General features: G+C 39.3%; 1 protein-coding gene across 1 annotated transcript in view; it reads right to left on the reverse strand.

The window, feature by feature from the left end:
* The window catches only part of DOCK3 (dedicator of cytokinesis 3), a 208,073-nt gene that overhangs the window by 174,275 nt on the left and 11,033 nt on the right, over nt 1-22,765 (reverse strand). Inside the window, exons 2-4 of the mRNA XM_065687003.1 lie at nt 14,024-14,107; nt 2,579-2,619; nt 510-565 (exon numbers count right to left, since the gene is read on the reverse strand). Of these exons, the coding sequence (XP_065543075.1) occupies nt 510-565; nt 2,579-2,619; nt 14,024-14,107 (181 nt within the window). The remainder of the gene's footprint in view (nt 1-509; nt 566-2,578; nt 2,620-14,023; nt 14,108-22,765) is intronic.

The raw sequence follows: 22,765 nt of genomic DNA on the forward strand, positions 1-22,765 counted from the left end.
TGAAGGCACAGTATTTCCAGCAGTGTACTTCAGTCATTCTTTGGTTTGAGGTGGGGCAGGTTGGATCCTTTTGCAAAGTTAACAAGGTAGCCATGTTACTTTGCAACTGCCCCACTGAAACTCTGCTGATACATGAGACCAGCTGTCTACACACCAGTGCCTCCACAACAAACTGGAACATAGAGAACTTCACCAGTGAAGAAACAAGCAGAAAGGAAAAATATTTAATAGAGTTCTTGAAAACGCTTGTGTTCCAGGTGATCATAAAATTGTAACTTTAGAGGTACCAAAAGTGAACAGGGGTAACCAAGAGAATTGAGTCTTGCTTTATTAAAGAACAAAAAAACTCCCTAAAGCTCTGAACAATGCAGAATTACATTTAATTTTCAAACCATAATACACAAGCTACGATGAACTAAAACCACTCTATCAACTTTATTAACTATTGCTTAGATTCCCTTCTAGATGAGAAGCACAGCGGCTTCTTAGAAAGATGGAAAAATACTCACCCTCTGTTACTGACGATTGCTTTTTTCAAGTGAATATAGTTTGCAGGAAAAATCCCCTGCAAGAGAAAAATGCCTGTACATTAGAAAAATACATTTGCAGTTTATAGTGTTCATATCTTAAGCTACAATAAATAATTGTCAATATACCTATTAAAAAACCCCAAACCCTCTAACACTGCGTCAAAGAAGATGCCAGAGTCAAAAGTCACCAAGCAATTAGTCATAATTCATTCCATTAGTCCTTCTTAGCACAGGACTGCACACTGAATCAAACCACCTCCACAGCTGCCTCGGAAGGGACAAGACTGATTTAAAAGCAAACATTTAAGTTAGCCAATTGTCTTCCTACTGCAAAGACTGAGCCCAATAATCCAGTAAGTTGATGAGCAGGCAGGAACGAGGTGTGTCAAGCAGGAGGAGTTCAAAGGACAGCTTGTAGTCAGCAGAAAGGAGTGAGTAATAGAGGTAACTACCAGGAACATTTAGTGGAGAGATGCAAGTTAGCCAGGACAGCCAGAGAAGTGGCTATTGTGCAGTCTGCAGCACAGCATCAGCATCCTTCCAGACCAGGCCTCCGAATGCTAGATTACACTAGATGACAAGGACGTAGGTTTAAAAAAAACAATTTGTTACTTGCATACATTGCAGCTATCCAGTTTTCCTCCCTCTTTCCAACACACAGCTGTTTAAACCCAGTTGGTCTACCTCCAGTTATTTGCCTTCTGCTGTTCCCATGATGGTTGGATTCTAACCTTGTGTGCCATTGTGTTCTTGTGTGATGAGACATGAGGAAAGAGGTAATATAAACCAACTTTTCATAGCAGCCCATTATCTCTGTAAAACACACAGCCCTGAATCCCCAGAGCAGACCCAGTGTGTAAGACCAGTAAGCCCGTACTTTCATGGTCATACAGGGTCAGCATTGGTAACCTTCAGGTTAAAAACAACAGACAGCCTCTGACAAAAATGTCAGTGCTCAAATCACACTTGAGCTTTAAGCAGTACAATTTAGGAAGAAAAGTTTCCATGGAGGGGTTGAAAGAAATACTAAGCAAAGATGATTCAAAATGGTAACAAAAATTCCTCTTTCATAGGCAAGACTGAAATTGCAGAAGGAAAAAAAGATGACTCTAACAGGAATGACTTCATCAGAAAAAAAAAGGTTTGCTTTTTTTGTGCAGCTTGTGCATGCTGTCAGCCACACAAAAGTCTGGAAAAGGAAGAAATGCTACTTCGGTTTCTGGTTTGGTTCACTTCCAGTTAATGCCATTTATTTCTGTGATCCTGTACTGGTTACCTAAGAAACCGAGGAAGCTTTGAAGAGCTCTCCTATCAAAACTGAACATACAGGCAAGCAGAAGTCATACAAACACACACACAATGAATATAGGCTTTCCCATTAAGAAAGTATTATAGTCGTGAAAGCATAATACAGGTAGTATAATATTCCATGATACAGGTAAGCATGAGGAAGCTGGTACTCTCCTTTTTTAAATACAAGCTATATTTAAACAAAAAGAAAATGAAGTGATGCTTACATAGAAGCAACTATTTACCTGTTTGGATATATACATTAACAAAGATATACAGGCACTTGCAAATAATTCATATCAGAACACTCAAAAATTCCTCCAAGAGCAATAAAGGGATATGACTGGAAAACAACCAAATGCAGTGCTTAAAGTATAAAAATCTGAAAAAAAGAACAAACTCACAATACTCTTTTTCATGAGACTTTTTTCAAAGTTGTCTTAGATTAATAATGCAATTTTTTAAACATGTTCTTTAAAAACCCCAATCAAGCAGTGCTAGATCACCCATCTATGCTTTTCTTAAAGCGAATTAGAAATGATGGAAAGATTACATGGTACATGTCAGGAAGTTTTCTGATCCTTTGGGTAACTAACAAATATCATTCTCTCAATTTAGAAAATAAATCCAATCCTCCCACAGGAAAACAAGTTAGAGAAGTAAAATCCTAAGGGTAAGGAAAACAAAAAGTTTATTAGGTTGAAACAGCAAAATAGATATAATCTCCCACTAGATTAGAAAGATGTATATGCGCTTACCTTTACATTGGGCTTCTTAATGGAAACACCTCTGTACCAGCCTGAAAACAGATAAACCACTCTATGTTAATCTGTGGCATTGCTTACTTCACACAGAAGCAAAGTGACTGAGAACTATGCAGCTGCTGAGATCATCTCAAAAACCAGCTGTGCCTCACAGAGGCCAGAAGTTTTAAAGGGTTTGGGTTTTTGTTTGCTTGTTTATTTGTTCTTGGGGTTTTTTAGTTTTGTTTGGGGTTTTTTGTGGTGTTTCCTTTTCATTTAATATTCTTTCGCTCTGCAATGATGGCAAGCAATTAAGAACCTGGAATTCCCAACACGAATAAAAGCAGCTTAGTATACTTAATTCACTGTACTCACACTCATTAGCCACTGTGGCAAAGATGCATTCAGCACTCCTGCAGGACTCTCTGCTGAACGCTTTCCTCATGTACCGGTACATGAGCCTTTTTGTAGTACTTCTTTTAATAAAATCTCCAGACTTTAAAAATCTGCCTTTCTGAAGACAGGAAAATCCATTACCATGCATTTCTAGTGTTGTTTAAACAAACATAAATCCTTTGTACGTGTCTGATCTTTTGTATGTCTGTGAGACTAGAGACCAGACTTCAGGATCTAAATTCAAAACCCCAATTATTTTTCTTGTATTTATCAGCAGCCCCAGACACTTCGATAAACCAGGAGTAAAAGTCAGTGCTGCAAAAGCTACAAGTTGAACAGAACCCCATTACTCCTACTTTGCACAGGTGAAAGTAACGTCACTCCATGCAAGGTTCATCAGGAAAAAGGTGTTGAACTGGATGGTGTTTTCAGCAACAGAAACGGAGCACACGGCAGTCATCATGGTAGATGAGCTGCTCCTCCACTCCATAAGACACACAATATTTGAATTCTTGTTTAAAATATGCTGCTCTCCTCATATCTGGGTCTAATGCTTCAGCCTCAGAATGTAAAGCTAAGTAACCGTTAAGAACTGAACCTAGAAGACCCCACAGGAGCATGCATGATGATGTGTTCCAGGGTATGAGTTTTATGGAGGAGGCCTGGCCATGCCCAACCATCAGAGATCTACAGGCAAAGTTGGCCAGGCCCAACTACAACACAGGCAGCAAGTTCAGCTGCCTGCACATCATCTTCTACCTACTCCAGTATTCACGCAGGCAAGAACCCAAACTTGGTAAAACTAAACTCAGATAACCTAAAGCCACTATCCTTAAAAATCCTTTATTTTTTCCAGCAACTTCCTACTTTTAATGTTTTTCTTCCTACAGAGAGAGGACAGATATGATTTAGTATCTACAACATTTAGAAGAGCGCTAAGAAAACTTCTCATTAATTTGCTATGAAGAACAGAGAAAAACAGAACAAAGTAACTGTATATTTTGTTTCGCAGAAAAAGGACTTCATACTTGTCTGAACTATGATACATCTCATCATGAGGCTCAGAAGTGGCAAAGAGTGCCTTGATTTTGTTTTAAATACAGCCTGCTAGTCTTGATGCAGTTTTATTAAAGAAACCTGAGTCAATATAAAAGAAAATAATTGATGGATCCAAGACACACACAAATCTTAGCATGGAAAAAAATTAAAATCCATCTTCTTTATTACACAAATTTCTCATGAAGATAGGACATAACAAAAAGATTTATTTTCCCATGAAATGACTGCTTATATTTAAAACCAAAACTGTTTTCCATTTATTTCTATAACTGATCAAACTTCATGGCAATCACATCAATATAAATATATGCACAAACACCACATACAGCTCCTTAAAATGGGTAATCTCCATAAGTCCACACAACTGTGCCTGCAACACCTGTTTTTGAGTAACAGATGATACATATTTTTTAAGGTCACAGGAGAAAAAATGATGTATCTATCCTATGATTCATTGTTACCAACATAACAGCCTGATGCTAACTTTTACATTGGTAGACTCTGAATCTTAGAAATAAACACGCATTGCAACTTCAAGATACACAGAATGGCAAACTTGTCAGTAAATAACGGAAAAAAGCGGTTTCATCTAAGTTTGCTGAACAGAACCGCAGAAGTTAGAACACACCCCAAGGTGTCTATTAATGATTTAGAGATAGGCAGGGTAGAGGATAAAACACATATCAAAGAAAGCTACCTTATTTCTGAGTTTCCTGTTCTTAATCTCAAAACAAATCCTCAAAGCTGAAACGTTATGTGTTTACAGAGCTGTAAAAAAATGGAGTGGAAGCACCCCTGAGAAATGCCCTAGCTCATGCCTTAAACCTCTCCTTGCACAGGTTTCGCCTGTTTTTAAACAGTGTCCAGTAACTTATTATGAGGACTGAATAACACAGCCCTCCTTGCCTGTGGAAAATGATCCACACATTCGCTGAACCTAAATTCCAAGGTATTTCTGCACAGTATTCCAAGGAAACAGAGGGTATTTCTGCTGTTCCACATCCACACAGATCAGTGTAAAAGGGGTGGTGTTGCCAGGTTACTTAAAAACCTAGAATATTAATGTCAAGTGGAGATGCAAATCCTCACTGGACAACCTATTACAGTGGCTCAGACAATGTACATGCACCTTGTAAGCTGAACTTTCTTTGCTGCTATTTGAATCCAGGATTTTTTTTCTTTTGGAGACAATGGAAAATGTTTTATTGACTTCCCTTTTGTAGGTACTTTCATATATTTGAAAATTCTTCTATTTCCCTTTTGTCTTGCAGATTATGCTCTCCAAATCTCATTTTTCCTTTCCTTTCCTTTTTTAAGAATCACCCTCCTCTAAGTTTCCTCCAACTCCATGCAAGCAAGATAAAGTAAAAAGAGCTCATCAGAACCCGAATGCACTAAATGGCAATTCCTTATTTGCTTAAAGCGACCACCACCAAAACCTCATTCAGTATCTCAAAGTAAAAGCTATGAGAAAAGGCACAATACTTTAAAAAAAAAACCCCACATACAGAAAATTACATCTCCATTCCGTTTTTCACTAAAATGCACTAAACCTTCATTCTGGAATTAAGTCTTAAATAGATTAATACTGATCTCACATTTTAAAGAACATTTGCTTTGGAGGATTCAATCACAGCAGTCAACAAATCCAGGCAGGTGCTTCAGCTAGTTGTGATTAAAACATGTTCTACATAGTTAAACCTCAATAGTGACTATGGGTTTTATATGTTACTATATTACAAATAAGTAGTTGTTAACTCTTTATGGCATTCATTTTCTAGTGGTACATGGACTTTAAAGGGCTCTGACTTCAAGAAAATGGTGAAAAAGATGGGATTTAAAATTCAAGAATCAGGAAAACACGCTTATGAAACTACAAGAATTTTGTAAGTAAGTTGATGTGAAACAACAGTCATAAGTATCCACAATTTTAACAGATTAACTGTCTAGTAATTACCAGTAACTAATAAGAATATGAAGACAGATGAAGTTAAGGCGTAAGACTGGAGACAGAACAGAGAAAAGCTGTACTTTAAGCACACAGTGCCTCCCCCCCATTTAATTTTCTGACAGCAAAGAATATCCTCAAGCTGCCTGGCCTAATGGATGACCTACGGAGAGGAAGACAGATAATTCTAACTGGGTTTCGAAAAATGAATCCTCCATCCTGGGTCTGACTAGGATGGAGTTAACTTTCTCCACAGCAGCCCGTCTGGTCATGCATTTTGGGTTTATGGCTAAAACACTGCTATTAAGAGACCAACATTTTGCATTTTGGCTACATCTCAACAGTGCTTGTACAGCACCAAGGCTTCCTCTTTTTCCTGATGTGCGGGCCCCTAGCAAGTAGGCTGGGAGTAGGCAAGAAGCTGGAAGGGGCTAAGATACCTGACTTGAATCAGCTAAACGGGTAATATCCCATATTGTATATCGTAATTTAGTATAAGAAAACAAAAAATTAGTCTATTAAAGCACCATTTTAAACATCATCTTATGCAGGATAGGAAGGGGAACACTAAATATATCCCACACTAGTCTGATGAATTTCACGTCAAGATGAAGTAGACAAAATGAGAAAGGCATTCTGTAAGAGGCAAAAATACCTTCAATGATAGGGATGACACTGCAAGAAAACATTTCCTTTTTGTTTTTCAACACAGAGGAAGACAGGCACAGGATGAGCCTACTGCTTCCACCATTGCACAATAACAACTGAAGAAAGTGGTGTTATGCCTGAACATTTATGAGGACACGAGGAACAAATGCAGCACTTTGGATTGCATCTTAACATTGCATCAATGTGTATTTCTGAGTAAATGTCATGACAAAGACACCTACACGATAAATTCTGATGAATGGAGAGGCAACACTGTGCATTTTGAAGAAACTGAGTATGACAGGATCATAGAATGGTTTGGGTTAGAAAGGACCTTAAGATCATCCAGTTCCAATCACCTGCCATAGGCAGGGACACCTTCCACTAGGCCAGGTTTTCCAAGGCCCTGTCCAACCCGGCCTTGAGCAGCACAGGGATTACCTATGCTTTCCCAATTTAACTGATTTTGAACACCTCACGCTTTATATCCTCACTATGCCCAAGACAAACTTTTAACCCAAGCACTCTAAAAGAAAATAGAATGAATCATATCCATTCCAATGTGTTCTGGACAAGTCAACTTTGTTGCAAACTATTTCAACTTTGCTTTTGCATGGGCTGTACTGCACAGTGCAGAAGACAAACCAAGAAGACTACCCAAAGTGATACAACCACATTGCAGAGTGATCCGTTCCATCTAAACCTACCATAGAGCCTAAAAAGCATGTTTTTTAGGTGAAACACAGAACCCAGGAAAGCACACAATCATTTGCAACTGTTTTTTCAATACCATCCAACAACATTTGATAGAAGTTAAGAAAAGTGAAGAGTAAGCTGATCTACAGCTCTGCTCTCTATTTATCCTACCCAGCAAAGAATCCCTCAAGGAGCTGCAAGAAGAATTACTTCCATGGTAATAAAATCTGAGGAAAACAGACCGAAAAGTGCCCCATTATGCCTGTTCCTCTACACATCAAGACCCGCACTTACTTAAAACGTTTCCTCCTAAATGCATTGTCTGTACATATATTCACACTGAAGGCTACTTGAGGGCCAGTAATACAAGCAAAATTACTTAGCACTATATGCAAGAATGTGTCCCCGGCCCTTCCCTTTGTTTCTAGGGCTTTTTCAGGTATAGAATGCTGCTATAGTTAGGCTTCCTGCCTAGTTCCTCTGAATCCTAGAATTCAACAAGGCCTCTGAAAACAGGACAGAAAAATGGATTGTCACACCACCACATATAGAGAAAAAGGCTTAGGTAAACAACTTACCATTCACCTACAGCTACATCCTTCTCTCTAAATTGGAGAGATATCAATTTGATGGATGGACCACTCAGTGGATAAAGAACTGGCTGGATGGCCGCACACAAAGAGTTGTGGTCAATGGCTCGATGTCCGGCTGGAGACCGGTAACGAGTGGGGTCCCTCAGGGATCGGTGTTGGGACCGGTCTTGTTTAACATCTTCGTCGCTGACATGGACAGTGGGATTGAGTGCGCCCTCAGCAAGTCTGCCGATGACACCAAGCTGTGTGGTCCGGTTGATATGCTGGAGGGAAGGGATGCCATCCAGAGGGACCTTGACACGCTTGTGAGGTGGGCTGATGCCAACCTTATGAAGTTCAACCACGACAAGTGCAAGGTCCTACACCTGGGTCGGAGCAATCCCAGGCACAGCTACAGGTTGGGCAGAGAAGAGATTCAGAGCAGCCCTGCAGAGAAGGACTTGGGGGTGCTGGTCGATGAGAAAATGAACATGAGCCGGCTTCAGTGTGCGCTCGCAGCCCAGAAAGCCAAGTGTATCCTGGGCTGCATCAAAAGGAGCGTGACCAGCAGGTCGAAGGAGGTGATCCTGCCCCTCTACTCTGCTCTTGTGAGACCTCACCCGGAGCATTGTGTGCAGTTCTGGTGTCCTCAACATAAAAAGGACATGGAACTGCTGGAACAAGTCCAGAGGAGGGCCACGAGGATGACCAGGGGACTGGAGCACCTCCCGTATGAAGACAGGCTGAGAAAGTTGGGGCTGTTCAGCCTGGAGAAGAGAAGGCTGCGTGGGGACCTCATAGCAGCCTTCCAGTATCTGAAGGGGGCCTATAGGGATGCTGGGGAGGGACTCTTCATTAGGGACTGTAGTGACAGGATAAGGGGTAATTGGTTAAAACTTAAACAGGGGAAGTTTAGATTGGATACAAGGAGGAAATTCTTTCCTGTTAGGGTGGTGAGGCACTGGAATGGGTTGACCAGGGAAGTTGTGAATGCTCCATCCCCGTCAGTGTTCAAGGCCAGGTTGGACGTAGCCTTGGGTGTGATGGTTTAGTGTGAGGTGTCCCTGCTGTGGCAAGAGGGTTGGAACTGGATGATCTTAAGGTCTTTTCCAACCCTAACTATTCTATGATTCTATGATTCAGATGGAAATTCACAGTGTGGGAAACATGAAGCCAAAAACCTGCGTACTCTTGGATGAAGAAAAACAGTCTTTCCAAAGATGGATCTCACAAGTCTCAGCAATAGTGCAAGCTTAGCTAAGTAGCAAAAGGAACTCTGGGGCAGGCCTACACACCTCAACCTCCTAATCTAAGCAATTAAAAGAGCTATCAATGTTTTCTGATCTCAGAAGTGCCTTGAACAAAACAGGATATTATTTCTAAAAGCCATCTCATAGCCTTTTTCAGATTTCCACTTAACAAACAAGAGGTCTGCCACATGGAAAATTCAGTTGCAGAAAAACAAAGGGTCCTAATTGAAGGGGATTGATCTCTCCTCAGAAAAATAAAGCTCAACTATCTGGGTTAAATAAAGTCACATCAGCTGCAGACTGCAGGGAAAAAACCCACATACAGTATTGTAACCAGCAGAATTCTGAAAATAAACTGTACAAGTATTTATGGCAAGTCCTAAAGCTGAACTTGGCTCTTAAAGAAAGCACTGCTAGGAGATTCGGTTTCAAGAATTCAAACCTTCTTTGTCCTACAAAAATAAGTATACTTTGCAGTAACATGAGTAACCCTCAAATCTTTTCTAGGAAGAAAGCTCTCCTCTGCATAGAATGGCCAATAAACTATTGCTTTTACCTTTTAACCTGCATATAACTAGTGTGCAGAGCTAAAGGCACTCAAAGTGACCCAGAAGAGGGATTGTAACTGTTTAGCAAAAGCTTCTTGATGCCGAAACCACTCAATGCCAAGACCACTCTGTTCAGAGCTTGCTGCTCCGAGCAGTGCCAGGACAAGGACGAGCAGCAGATGAATACCTAACCCAGGCTGCCAACACCATGTCAAGGAGCAGCCTCATGGCAGCAGAACCACAGGAATACGCTAACAATGAACTCAGAGATGTTGCAACAAAAGGAGAAGAGATAGAACATTTTTTATCTTGGCCATAGCCAAATAGAGGACTATCAAGAAGCCACTCCTGTGCTCCAAAGACTAGTTTAATAGCTAGGCAAGATCTTCTGCAGCAGCTGTGTGGGTCCAAGAGACTTCAGCTCCACTGGCACATTCCACAACAGGAAACGAGGAAACGGGATAAAAAGGGAAAAGAGGTATCTCACTGGAGATCTCTTTCTCAGGGTAAACCCAGATTACTGGGAGTGACTCAGTTAGGCCCAGCCGCAGGACAGCAGGTGGAAAGAAACCTGCATTGTTCCACAGCAACGACAGACAGTGTGAAGTGCGATTGCTCACTCATCTGCATGGTACAACCTGGAAGCAAGGCAAAGATTATAACTTCTCAAAAAAACTCCCTGATTTCAAGCTGTACCTGCTGCTTAGGTGTCCCAAATATCATACAGCCTTCATTTGGCCATGCTGCCACTGCTGCAGTAACGGAAATGTTAAAGATATCACATGCATGGCTTAAGGACACTGTTATTAACATACATACACGTTAACACCATGCAAATCAATACTTGTGTGGATACCAGAATTTGCATGGGTAAGATAATACTCTTAACTGGTGCTTCAGGCATCAGCTAGTGTTTCTTCAGTGACTATATGAGAGTCTCAAGGTAATAATTAAAGTCACTGAAGTTGTAACATTTTTAATCTGAACAAACCTGCTCCCTAGCAATAAAAATAAATGGATAAAACAGACATTTTAAATTTTACTCTGTTAGTTACTCACAGCTACTGGCAGCAGCAGGGCTACAGCCATTTGACTTGGAAAACAGGGTGTTCTTTAGAACATGCAGCCCACGTGTATTTCAATCAAGAAGTATGTTCATGCTTTGTCACTTGGCAGAAGAAAACTGTCTTTCAGCACTGACAGGTGGCAAACTATTGCCACACCCTTTCACCTCCTCAATGCATGCAGAGCAGGGAACACCATTTACTGTTTCAATTCTCTCTCAAGGGGCAAGATCTTAAGTGGAAGGGTGCAGAGAGGGGAGCGGAGAGAGGGGAAAGATGTGAAAGACAAGCATGCGCACAACTGACGTCCTGATAACTTGAGTGAGACCAGTCAAGGGTCTCAGAGTCATTCATGCAAACAGTAACTACAAAACGACCACAGCAATATCACATGCTTTAGAGACAGCATCACATTTCATGAAACATGGATGGAGTTTTTGGTAGCTTCAGAGGAAAGGCAGATGCTATAGTACATGGGTTTCAACCTTGTAACATTAAACTGGGGAGGGGGGAATGCAGTGGGAGACATTCGCCAGGTTTAGGTAGGATTAGAAAACAGCCATTTAGACTTCTATGTCCTGGTATGACAGCATGCAGAATGGCAGGCACACAAATTGACTGAAACTCAAGAATTCTGATTTCAAGCACATGAACAGATCCAGAGTAACAAAGACAATTATTTCACTGCATTTTATTTTAAAAAATGCATAGACAACCATAATGAAAGTTAAATGTGTTATCAATTGGGATCCAGATCTATGAGACTCAGAGACAAATACACATGTGTATATATATGTGTGTGTATGCATATATATTTATTCCTTTATTCTACAAATACACATAAAACTTAGCTGCAGAGGTACCTGAGAACTTAGTACAGGAGATTCCCTACATTCCCTGCTCTTTCATTCAATTGCTCTAAATGCAGCAATTGAATGCTTTGTACACCAGTCACTACAAAAGAGCACTTGCTCTTTTGGAATAATACTACAGTTATTCAGTAAGTCATTATGATTAATAATAAGCACATTCAGAAATATAGCTAGCTATCTGAATTTTTTGGAGCCTTGAATTCTTCAGCAAGTCTCTGAAATCATTCTTCACATCACTAGGAAGTTCGTGTGTATATGAATCCTTTTAACCCAGACAGCAAAGTCCCTACTTAGAGAATTATGCACAAACTGTTCTAAGAAGTGAAGCTGAAACAGCAATGGATCTTCTGTCAACTCCCGCAGCAGCAACCTTTATTTGCATGGGTTCACATTAATTTATCCAATTCGTCTGACAAAAGAATCCTGGGAAGTAAGGCAGAAGCAGAAAATGAGGTATGTTTCGTTTTGGATTTTCAAGGCAAACCAAGGACCACACTGAAGAGCCGCTGACAAGAATGCTTCAATAACGGATACTTTGTTTTTCTTTGAAGAACCTACTTTGCACAGTTAGTGTGCTTCTGGCCTAATTCACACATACAAGAGCTGCAGCACAAACTATATGAATATTCAGATGAGTTTCATCTTGGGGAGTTGCAGATACTATAATCAAATTCAATATATCTTTTTCTGTACTTAAAGTCCAGGGTAAAGACACCTTCCGTAACATGACAGGATAGAGGGCTTAAAAAACAAAACCCGAAAAACCCTGTGCAAACACCTCCTTCCACTCAGGAAAGCACTTTGTCTGAGGACCTCCTTTCTCAGCAATTTGAAAACTGGCATGAACTGGCTTTAAGAAATCATCCTCAAAACTACTGGCAAAGGAAATACAGAGCATAATTATTACAACACTGTAAAGAAACACTGGATTATCCTTTTGTTTTCCTGTAAGCACTTTGCTCCCTTGAGATTGTGCTTTTACTTCCCAGGGTTTTGAAAGTTTCCTTGATTACCAGGTCTTATTTGAAAACACCATGAGTGCTTTCAGCAAGATGCACAGTTTTATCTTAGAGTTATGCTATCCTGTATAAAGTAATAAATTTCTCCTGAGCTTGCACCACGTACTAATTCACAAGATCTGACAGAATGACTACAATCACCACACGGTGCTTGAGCAAAGCCCATTACACCATGTGTGGTTTTTCTAACCTTATCATTTGCAGGTGTAATACTGCAGGTATTGTTCACAGCACACTTCTTCATGGATTAAACATCACTATTGCACTGTAAAACTCTCATTCAACAATTTTTTTTTTTTACACGTGTAGGTGAAGAAGCTACTACTTTCCTATTAAAAATAGCATGTAAGAAGTCACTTTTTCATGAAGAGTTAAGTCACTAGGTAAAGAAACAAAACACCTGAGAAGAAAAAGCATCAAGAGCAAAAGACAGATCTAGACATGAGAGAAGAAAAGCAGCCTCCTGAGAAGCATGCAGAAGGTTTGTGTAGCAACACTAACACTGGAGATGAAAAATGGTGTAAACTAAACAAACACAAAACCAAACCTACAACTCTCTGCTAATTTGGAATTCAAATGTGCGGATCTGAGGCTTACATTTGTTTTAACACTTCAGGATTAAGGTTACATTATTCCACCTCAGTCAATAGCGAAACATGTTCTCGTACTGCATCTTGTCAACCTACTTCTGAACAGACATGTTTTACACGACTTGCTTGAACACTAGGATAAAAATAATTCTCTTACATACAACAAGTTCAATCACACTGTTCATGTGAATAAAGCAAAAGGATCAGGTCATTCAATTTGTTAACACACAGACATCTCCAGCCACTGAAGAAAAAACTACAGCTATATGCTTACACCAGCATTTTCCTTTAGGTACAAAACCACACATAAAGATAAATGCAAAGCAATCCCCCCTAAACCCATATTCTTTAGATTTTTCACTGTGTTGCTCCCAAATGATTTGCTAACCTATTTCTTAAGTAACATTTTTCATGTGTTCAAATGTTCCTAAATAATACACACTGATACTTAATTGAAATACAGTAGCACTGAGAAAAATATAGTAAAATAAGATACTGATTATATATTTTACATTATGAAAATTCACTGCAAGACCCAATTACAGTAAAACAACCAGGTCAGGGTTCAAGATTTTCTGGACAGATGGTTAACTTAAAACACACTGACCCCCTATCAGACTGGATTAGTGCCAAGAGCACTCAGCCTTTCCTACAGAAAGTGGGTCAGATAAGGTTTATTTAAGTGCTTTGATTTGATGCATCATGATTTGCAAACAACTTATTAAAATCTGCTAGATTAAAATATTTGCATATTCTTCTACAAAAAAAATGGGATTCCTTCTTGGACATCACACTTACCTTCACATTTCTCTAGGATCTGGACAGTTTCACCTAGTTCCAGGACCAAGCCTTGCGGTACAGTTCCTCGGAAGCTGCATATCACTAGAGGGTGGGGAAAAAGAGAGAGACACATAAGAGGGTTGAATCTTTGTGTGAATTTTTCTCCTAAGCATAGCACTTTAGCTCACTCCTTACACAAAAATAGCTATTACATAGCTGCCCAGAAAACCTGTCAGCCCCCTTTTCCTCAGCAGGTATCTTTATTTTGGCCCTTATCAGAAATGGAGCTTAACAGCAACATAAAAGCTGTGCTTTTTAAAAGAGTTTTGAATTAAGCAAGGCTTGTAATCGCTTTAATCACCAAGCTCTGATTCAAATTACATACAGAGATTTCCTTATCTCACAATTCTTCCTCTTAGGAAGAACTCATCAACTGAAAAGGCAGCCCTAACTGCAAAGATTACAATAGGAAGTCAACTGCAGGGATTACTTTCCTCCAAGTTGAAACTATTTGAAGTACTATCTGTGCAATTAATACACTGCGAAAATTAGGAAATGAAACAACTTTAAAAATAAATTTAAAAAAAGTTATCATTATGAGTTATCCTTTAACCATAGTTATCAAAATACAACAGCAACATGGAAACGGACACAGCATGTCAAAAAGAAGATGAATTGCAAGTAAGGCCCACCCCCACCCCTAGACCTGTAACGCCTGTTTATCAGCATTCAAAACCTCACTGAGGCACAGATTTAATTCAATCATTCAAGTACCTTGTCCTAAGTAAATACATGCTGAGACACAGAGTATGCCCCAACACCTACACACACACACCAGAGTGCTACAAGTGCAATTACACGAGTTGAAACAGTGACCTCCAGTGGGCATCATCCTTCTTCCCAATTTAAGAGAACAACCCCCTTTAAATGCAAACATTCAAGCTATGGGTGAGATGTCCCCATGGGATGGAGCTGCATTTCATCTCCTCCCTGAATGCCTTTTTGCATCAAAGCCACCAAATCCGTTATCGACTAAAAGCCTCTCTCTGCAGGACTTCAAGCAGTTAACCAAAACCTCTGAAGTCCAGGGGAAGAACAGCATGGAAACTAAGATTATCAACTGCACAACCCACCACAAGGGATGTTTCTTGAGCCTTGAATTTAAAAAAAGTATAATGAGAAAAGCATAACGAAAACTTCCACCAAAATAAAGCAGTTTCAACCTGTATACACAGATCTCACAAAGTGAAAGGGCAAAGCCCAACAAACTACATACACAAGGCAAATACCCACACAGATGACACCAATATGAGAAAGAATTTGAATCAAAATCTGAAGAGAACCAAACAGCATCAAACATTTGCTCTTCCGCAGCGAGACTCAATGCAGTGTTTCATTAAAGAGCAAAACAAAACCAGGGATTCCATCAACAAACCTAAACTGGTCTCTCAGCTCCTTCAGCCCAGAAGTCACTGCTGGTCAGATGAGGTTGTAAACGCTTGTTTACAGAGAGAGGAGAAACAACAATTGGCTCCAGACTGGAGCAACACAGACAACATAATCCAAGGAAAGCACTAAGCTTGTCAGCATTCTGGACTCATTCTTTGCCCATGGAGAAATCATAAATATGGATTTCAGCCAAAGAGAAACTACTTAATGCTTCTCCCAAAGTGCAGGAACACCAGCAACTGCCAAACACAACGTGCAGGACACAATCAAACCTCTAACAGCTTCATCCAGTATTTTAGGTATCAGTATCCTTTAAATATAGGATATTCCTCTTTCTAATAGGCAGTTTTACCAGAAAGGTCCAAGCACCTTTGATTTTTAAGCTGCTTTGCAAAATAAAATCCTATTTTAAAACAACATGACTTTTCTGCACAGACCAAAGCCTAAGTTAAGTTTTCCTAAAAAATCCAAGTATGTCTCAAACCCACAAGATTTTAAAAATCCTGGGTGAAAAGCTACTACCGAGAACATCAGAAAAATAGAGAAATGTTAATACAGTAACAAGATAGATTAATTTATGAAATCCTAAATACATAACTATTAAAAATTTAATATATATGGCAATATTAAATCAAATTTTCAGACCATTTTCAACTTTTCTGAACATGGCAACCAAGATTATCATGACACAGAGACACCAGTCTCGGGACACACGAGTTTTAGTGGCTGTAGGCAAATGAGTAGTTTGAATTATAGAGAGATTAATGACTGACTGATCTTACTGAGCCCAACAAGTAACAGCCTGAAAACCATCACTGAATTTCGAGTGCTGACCTGGCAAACAGCTGGCTTCCTATAACAATTATTTACTATAAGAAAACTGCTAAATAAATAATATGACCAAGAAAGAAACTGGGTGTGATGCAGCTACTAGTACTCTGGTCATCAAATATCTGCCTGTTATCTAACAATAAAAAGTGAGCTTGGAACAAAAGCCAAAGTAAAGGTAGCCAGAAAATGCAGTACTGTTTTTTTTCTGACTGTGGATATAATAGATTTTGAAAATATGGCCAAGAATAACGACTTTAATATACTGAGGCTCACAAGAAGTCATTCTAATAGATCTGCTAGTTTATAGATACAAACTGTCCGTTTATAAACGGGTTCTACTGGTCACACAAAGAAAATATAAGGACTCTACTGCATCAACATGTAATCAGCCTTTTAGCATTCAGAGTACTCTATTACTAAGAACAGCCAAAACTCTGTTCTTAGATCTACTTTAGTCAAGAAAAAAAGACTAAACAACCAAAAATCACAGAAAAGAAATGAACTGATCCCATCAGCTGCAGATATAATCTGGATGAGCATTCTCAATTACAAAGTAAGATCTCATACAAAAATAACACCACCTCATGTTCCTCATGCTGAATTCACACAGCTGTATGAAATCCGATTTCTTCATTGATAAACCTGTGGTCAACCATAAATTACACAAGTCTCTTCTGCTTGACCATTTTAATAATCAATAGGGGGTGTGAAGAGTAATATGCATATTTTCAAAACAATACAAGCCAAATCTCAAGCACAGCTGAACTTTGCAGCCACGCTAAATCCAAGTCAGGAAAAACTAAGGAACCCAAATAGATCAACCAAATACATCAAACCATACCTTGTTAAAACTCTTTAACAAGAACACAATTTAACACCTCTGAAATAAAAAAAAAAAAGGAATAGTAAAAATAACTACTGATTATTACAGAATCTTGGAAAATAGAGGCTATTTTATAGTATATGATCCCAAAGTTACTACCAAAGTTATGGATGTTACTCATCTGTTAAGCTAAAAATGCGTTATGCAACACAATCTTATTGATGAAGTCAGTTTCAGATACAGAATTCTTCTTAGCAGTACTATTTGAAAAATATGAGCACAAATGTGTGTAGGAAATATGGAATAATTTAACCATTCTGGAGAAAATAATTCCCAGAGAGGGTTCTGGTAACTGACTCCTGTCCTTCCCACAGAGAAACTCATTAGAGCATATGATCATCTACAAACTGTCCATCAACCAACAAGTCTACAAGAGTCATCTCCTCAGTCACCAGAATGCAGAAGTAATGCATCATCAAAATAGGCACAGAGCAAAGCTTTTACCCACCAGGTAACAGACCTGAATGATCCCTCTGGGATTCCAGGACAGACTGCTGAAATACTTAGCATCTATTTTCCTCTATTAAACCCACTTGCTACCATTCAAGTTTATAAGGAGGTCACTATTTCCCCGCACAGAATGTAATTTCAGGCAGCAGTTAAACCCAACCTTCTGCCAAAGAGCACATGCCGCTTTCAGGAATTATCTCCAAGCCAGAGGTTCCTTAACTGTGGTACTTGAACTGTACCAAAGTGGGCCACAGCAAAATAAACCCTCTGCACCTCTGTAATTTATCAACAAGAAAGACACAAACTAGTTTGCATAAGCAGTTACTCTGGAGCTGCAGCAGAAAGTACGGAGGAAATTTGGGGGTATAACATGTAAGAACTGATGGCATTCGAATAACAGTTTGGAAAGCCAAAGACCCAGGAGAGGACAGACTCAGAAGCATTTCAGTTGCCTATGGACATGCCCTGACACAGTATAAGCCACTCCATTGTAAGCCACCAGCAGTAAGAGAAACTGCTTCAAAAGAAAAAAGGCACAGAGATAAACATGACATCTTAAGAAAGAGTCAGCGCATCTGTGTACAGCTTACCGACTCCTTTTACATTAGCTATCTAAAGCAGCTGTTTGCTATGTGGACAAAGAAGAGGCAGTTGATACAATTCAGTAGGCTTTACAAAATAAGTTCTCAAACAGCCCCTGTCAAAAGCTCTTGCAGAAACTGAGCGTGGCTGTGATAAAGTGGGAAGGCATTTACACAGATAAATGACTAGCAAAAAGATATGAAATAAAAGTAGCAGCTGTTTTTCTCAGTGAAGACAGATTGACCAGCAAGCTCTAATGGGATCTCTGTTGGAGCTGTTTCTGTTTGAAATATTTCTAAATGCTCCAGAAAAGCTGATCATTTAGAAAAGTGACAAAGTTTGTGAAGCCACTCAAGCTATTTGGGGTAATAAAGAGTTGCCAATGGCCCCAAGTACCACAAATAGAACTGGCAGATGAACACCACTGCGTTCATCTACATGTTGTTTCATAAGGGATGAACAATCCTCGCCTTACATAGAAAACGACGGTCTCTCCCCTTGCTCTTACCACACTGAGTGAAACCCTGAAATGTCGTCCAGTTCTTGAAATAAGCTCAATGCTCAGCCACTGTCCAGCACCACCTGCCCTCACCACTAAGACATCCCAGCAGAATGCCATCTTGGAGAAAGAAAAGGGAAGACACTATTACCTCTACTACTGTATAAAACCCACAGTGAACCCCCACGTGCCCGTTTTCCCCTTCCCTCTTTCTCTAAAAGGTTGGAACAGATTAAGAAAGGATAGAAAGCGACGCAAGAGAAGGACTGCATAAAGGCTTTTGTATGACTGTTAACCAAGATGGGACTCTAACCCCAGCAAGACTGACAGCTGAAAGAGGTGGAGAGAATGTAACTCATAAGTTGCATGGACAGGGTGAACAAGGAACAATTGCTGATCACCTCTTCCAGTACAAAAAAGCCAAGTAGGACTTTATTAAATAAAGTACTTTTCCACAGAGTGCATAAACTGTTCAACTCCTCACGAGATGCTGGGGGTGATAAAAAGATAATAAGAACATAAATCACTTGTTCAAAAGCAAATAGGGCAAATTAATGGATGTGCAATAGCTGAGGCTCTACAAGTCCCTGACCCAGAAAGCACTTCAGTCTTGGGAAAGCATCACATATGCTCACCTTGCTGTGCTACCTATTGTAAATGCCTGCTGCTGGTCACTGTCAAGGGCAGGACACAAAATGAGGTGGGCGTTATGGCTGGAGTGTTATGACAACTCTCGTTATTACTGGGATCAGAGCCTGAACTTTTGCCGCCTCTTGCTGTCAGTTAATTTGTGACCTCATCTGAACAGTATTATGGTAAAAAGAGAGAATACAATTCACTCTTAAGAGAAATGCTAAATTAGATTTCATGTGTGTCATTATTCCTTTCTGCTGCCTGCCGAAACAAAAGAGCTGTTTCCACCTTTGCTGTGGTACAGTTTAAAATATGGCTTCCTTTCATAATTCCTTCTAATTCAATTCCCTATGTCCCAGCTTCCCCACCCAGTCTCGCCTGGATTGCAATGCTTCCACACATCACTTTTCTTCTCAAATGGATTATGTCAATTGCGTCAATTATATGATAAACATAGTAGTAAAAATGTGTCACGTTTTTGGGGGAAAACTGAAAACGAGAACAGGTAAATGCCAGAGTACTGTCCAGCACAATACAGCCAAATACAGATCATGCAACATCTAGCTGCTAATTCCCCTGAAACAGCAGTTTTTCTTAAACATATACATAGAAATGTTTTGCAGCACAATGAACTGCCTCAGGCACATGCCTTCTCACACACTTTGTTTTTCTCAACTTAGTTCTATACATTGTAGTTAAGCCTACAAAAATATTTTGACACAGTTTAATGTTCTATTTACAAGATGAAATAACAGTTCAGCCCATAATAAGGAATTTGTTTATTTTCATAAACGAACAGAGCCCTTTTCCTGCCCTTTCCCTCCCCACCATCCAAGATGTGCCAATAGAAACTGGAAGTATTAATTAAGATGAAGGCTGAAAAACAAAATCAGTTCAGGAGGTTTCCATGTTTCCATTGTCCCCTCTTCCTTCTCCAAATCGAAATTAGGTTTCTCCAATCATAAAGTTGGACTATTATTTATTTATTTCTCATGTTTTCTCTTCCCCAGTGGAAATCCTTGCTGCTAGAAAAGATCCAATATGCTAAAACACATTTGTTTATTCTAAGATGTTGGTGAGGCCTTGATTTAATGAACTCTATGGGTTATCTTTGGGGAAAAACCCACCACATTTCATATTATCAGCTGCGAACATGCCTTTTTTTGTTTCACTGGGCCTTTTTTAGTTGCATAATGTGACAATAAAAAGTTCTTAAACTCCTTCCACTGTAACAATCATCACTTTGCAAACTTTCAACAAATCTCTATTTACTCATTACTGGCTTCAAAGGACACATGTCCTTGGCCTTTGTGACAGTATTTTCCAGTTCACAACTGTCCTGGGTTCAGCTACACAGCACTGCAGCAGCCACTAAGAAGGCAAAAAATAACTGCTCCAGCTGAACCCAGGACATCAACTCATTATTATTATCTGTCTTATTAAAATTCTGGTAACTTGCAATATTTTTAGCTGGCACTCGCAGAACAAGCATTTCACATTAAAACCTGCTATTTAAATTCTGTAAATGCTTTGTACTACACTCAGCCTGCAGTTACTCAGGTTCTGCACTGATCAAGTCCTAAGTATATCTTTGACCAAATTAATTTCAGAAGGAATGGCAAGGGTATTGCATGGGAGAAGCACAGCTGCAGTTGTGTTGCTCTATACCCAAATTACCTAATTCCATACCCTACCAATTCGTGATCACAGTCGGCAGATACTGAATTGTGTCCTATGCTACAAATGTCAAAGTTTTCTGATGGTGTAATTTATGCTTTCTAGCACGTATTTTAAACTCAAGACTCTTATCACATCAGCTAAGAATTTGGTGCTCATTTTTACTTTGGGTAAACACATATAACAAACTCTTAAATGGCACAGTCCTTACAAAAAGAAATCATATTTAACTACTAGTCACTCTCACTACTACTAGTTAAGATGGGATAAGTCAATCCCTGAGCCTAAGATTGATTAATGTTGATTAAACTTTAAGAATATAATGTAATTACTTCAGGCTAATAAATTAATGTTATGACGAGGATGTTTCTTCCCTTAAAATGTGGGGTTTGCATTAATCCAGCTATTAAAAGTATCTAGTATCAAGCAGTATAAGATAGTCTTAACAACTGAATAAGATTAACTTTATTTTCTTCCCTGTAATACCCAGATGATAATTAAGGCTCCATGCAACATAATGTAAGAGTCACTGAAGTAGGTGAGGTGGCTTTAAATCCTATACCTTTTCCTTAACAGAGGCAAAACAGGAGGTGGAGGAACGGTGTTAGATTAGGGCAAGAATGTAGCTTTCCCCAGCTTGAGTCATCTGTGGATGAAGAGACTTCCTGAAGTAGAAGGTTTTATTAGTATTAATTTTATCTATGTATTTAATAGCACTTTCTATACTGCTTCTTCTACAGAGCCAGCCACGTATTATTGAACCATATCAACATCACCCCAGAACTCCAAGTTTCACTTCTGCATCATATAGAAAGCAATTTTTAGTTGTTGCGATCTGGCATCACCAATGCCTCCAGGAACTGTATTAAAACCAAGGGAACAATCAATTCCTTTTCTTCCCCTACACAGTATTCATAGGTTTAGAATCTTCCAAACTACCTTTTCTTAATAATTTATTTTCCAAGACGGATAACAGATGCTCATTATTTTGAGTTTAGATCTGGCAGACAAGGCAAAGCCTCTAAGCCTCTAAGCCACAGCAATGTAACTGCACAAGACAAAAACCCAACATTGATAGAAGTTACCACGCAGAGGAAAAGACAGCCAAAGTCAAGATTTAGCTTTACCTTTCTCTAAGGCAACTGTGTTGCACGATCATGCCTACAGGCAGCAAAGAATTCATACTTTCCAAACCACCGCATACCTTCCAGTCTCAGCCCCTCAGAACTACCAACCTTTTCCCAACAGAAAGCAGTAGTTCTTCCAAACAGAAAACTGTGGGTTTAATAACTTAAAAGACGAAAATATAGCTTATGAAGCAAAAAATTCTCCACGTTCTAATAACAAATTAAAGGCCAGTATAATTAATTTTTTGTGGAAGTGCCTGATTAAAGCTGGCAGCCTCATGAATTGCACAGTTAGACTCTGATGATATTTGACAAGGAAGCAGAACCACAAGGAAATTAAAATTAAAACATATTCATTTTATTCTACAAATACCTAGAAGAATGTTTTCACCTTCCCAGTACAGCTTCCAAGTATTTAAATGATTAATTGTGGGTGAGAGTTTCGGTTATTTGCCCAAAATGATTTTGATACACACAGATTTCTTTGCAAGTTCAGGTCGTATTCAGCGAGTATGCTTACAAAGGAAAGAGGGAACAAACCCCAGACTTCTAAAACGTTCTGCTATTTAGGTATGAAGGAGAGTACATATCCAATTAACTACACAAATAAAACACAAGGTTTTTGCAGA

The sequence above is a fragment of the Lathamus discolor genome, chromosome 7, assembly GCF_037157495.1.
Source record: "Lathamus discolor isolate bLatDis1 chromosome 7, bLatDis1.hap1, whole genome shotgun sequence".
Classification (NCBI taxonomy): domain Eukaryota; kingdom Metazoa; phylum Chordata; class Aves; order Psittaciformes; family Psittacidae; genus Lathamus; species Lathamus discolor.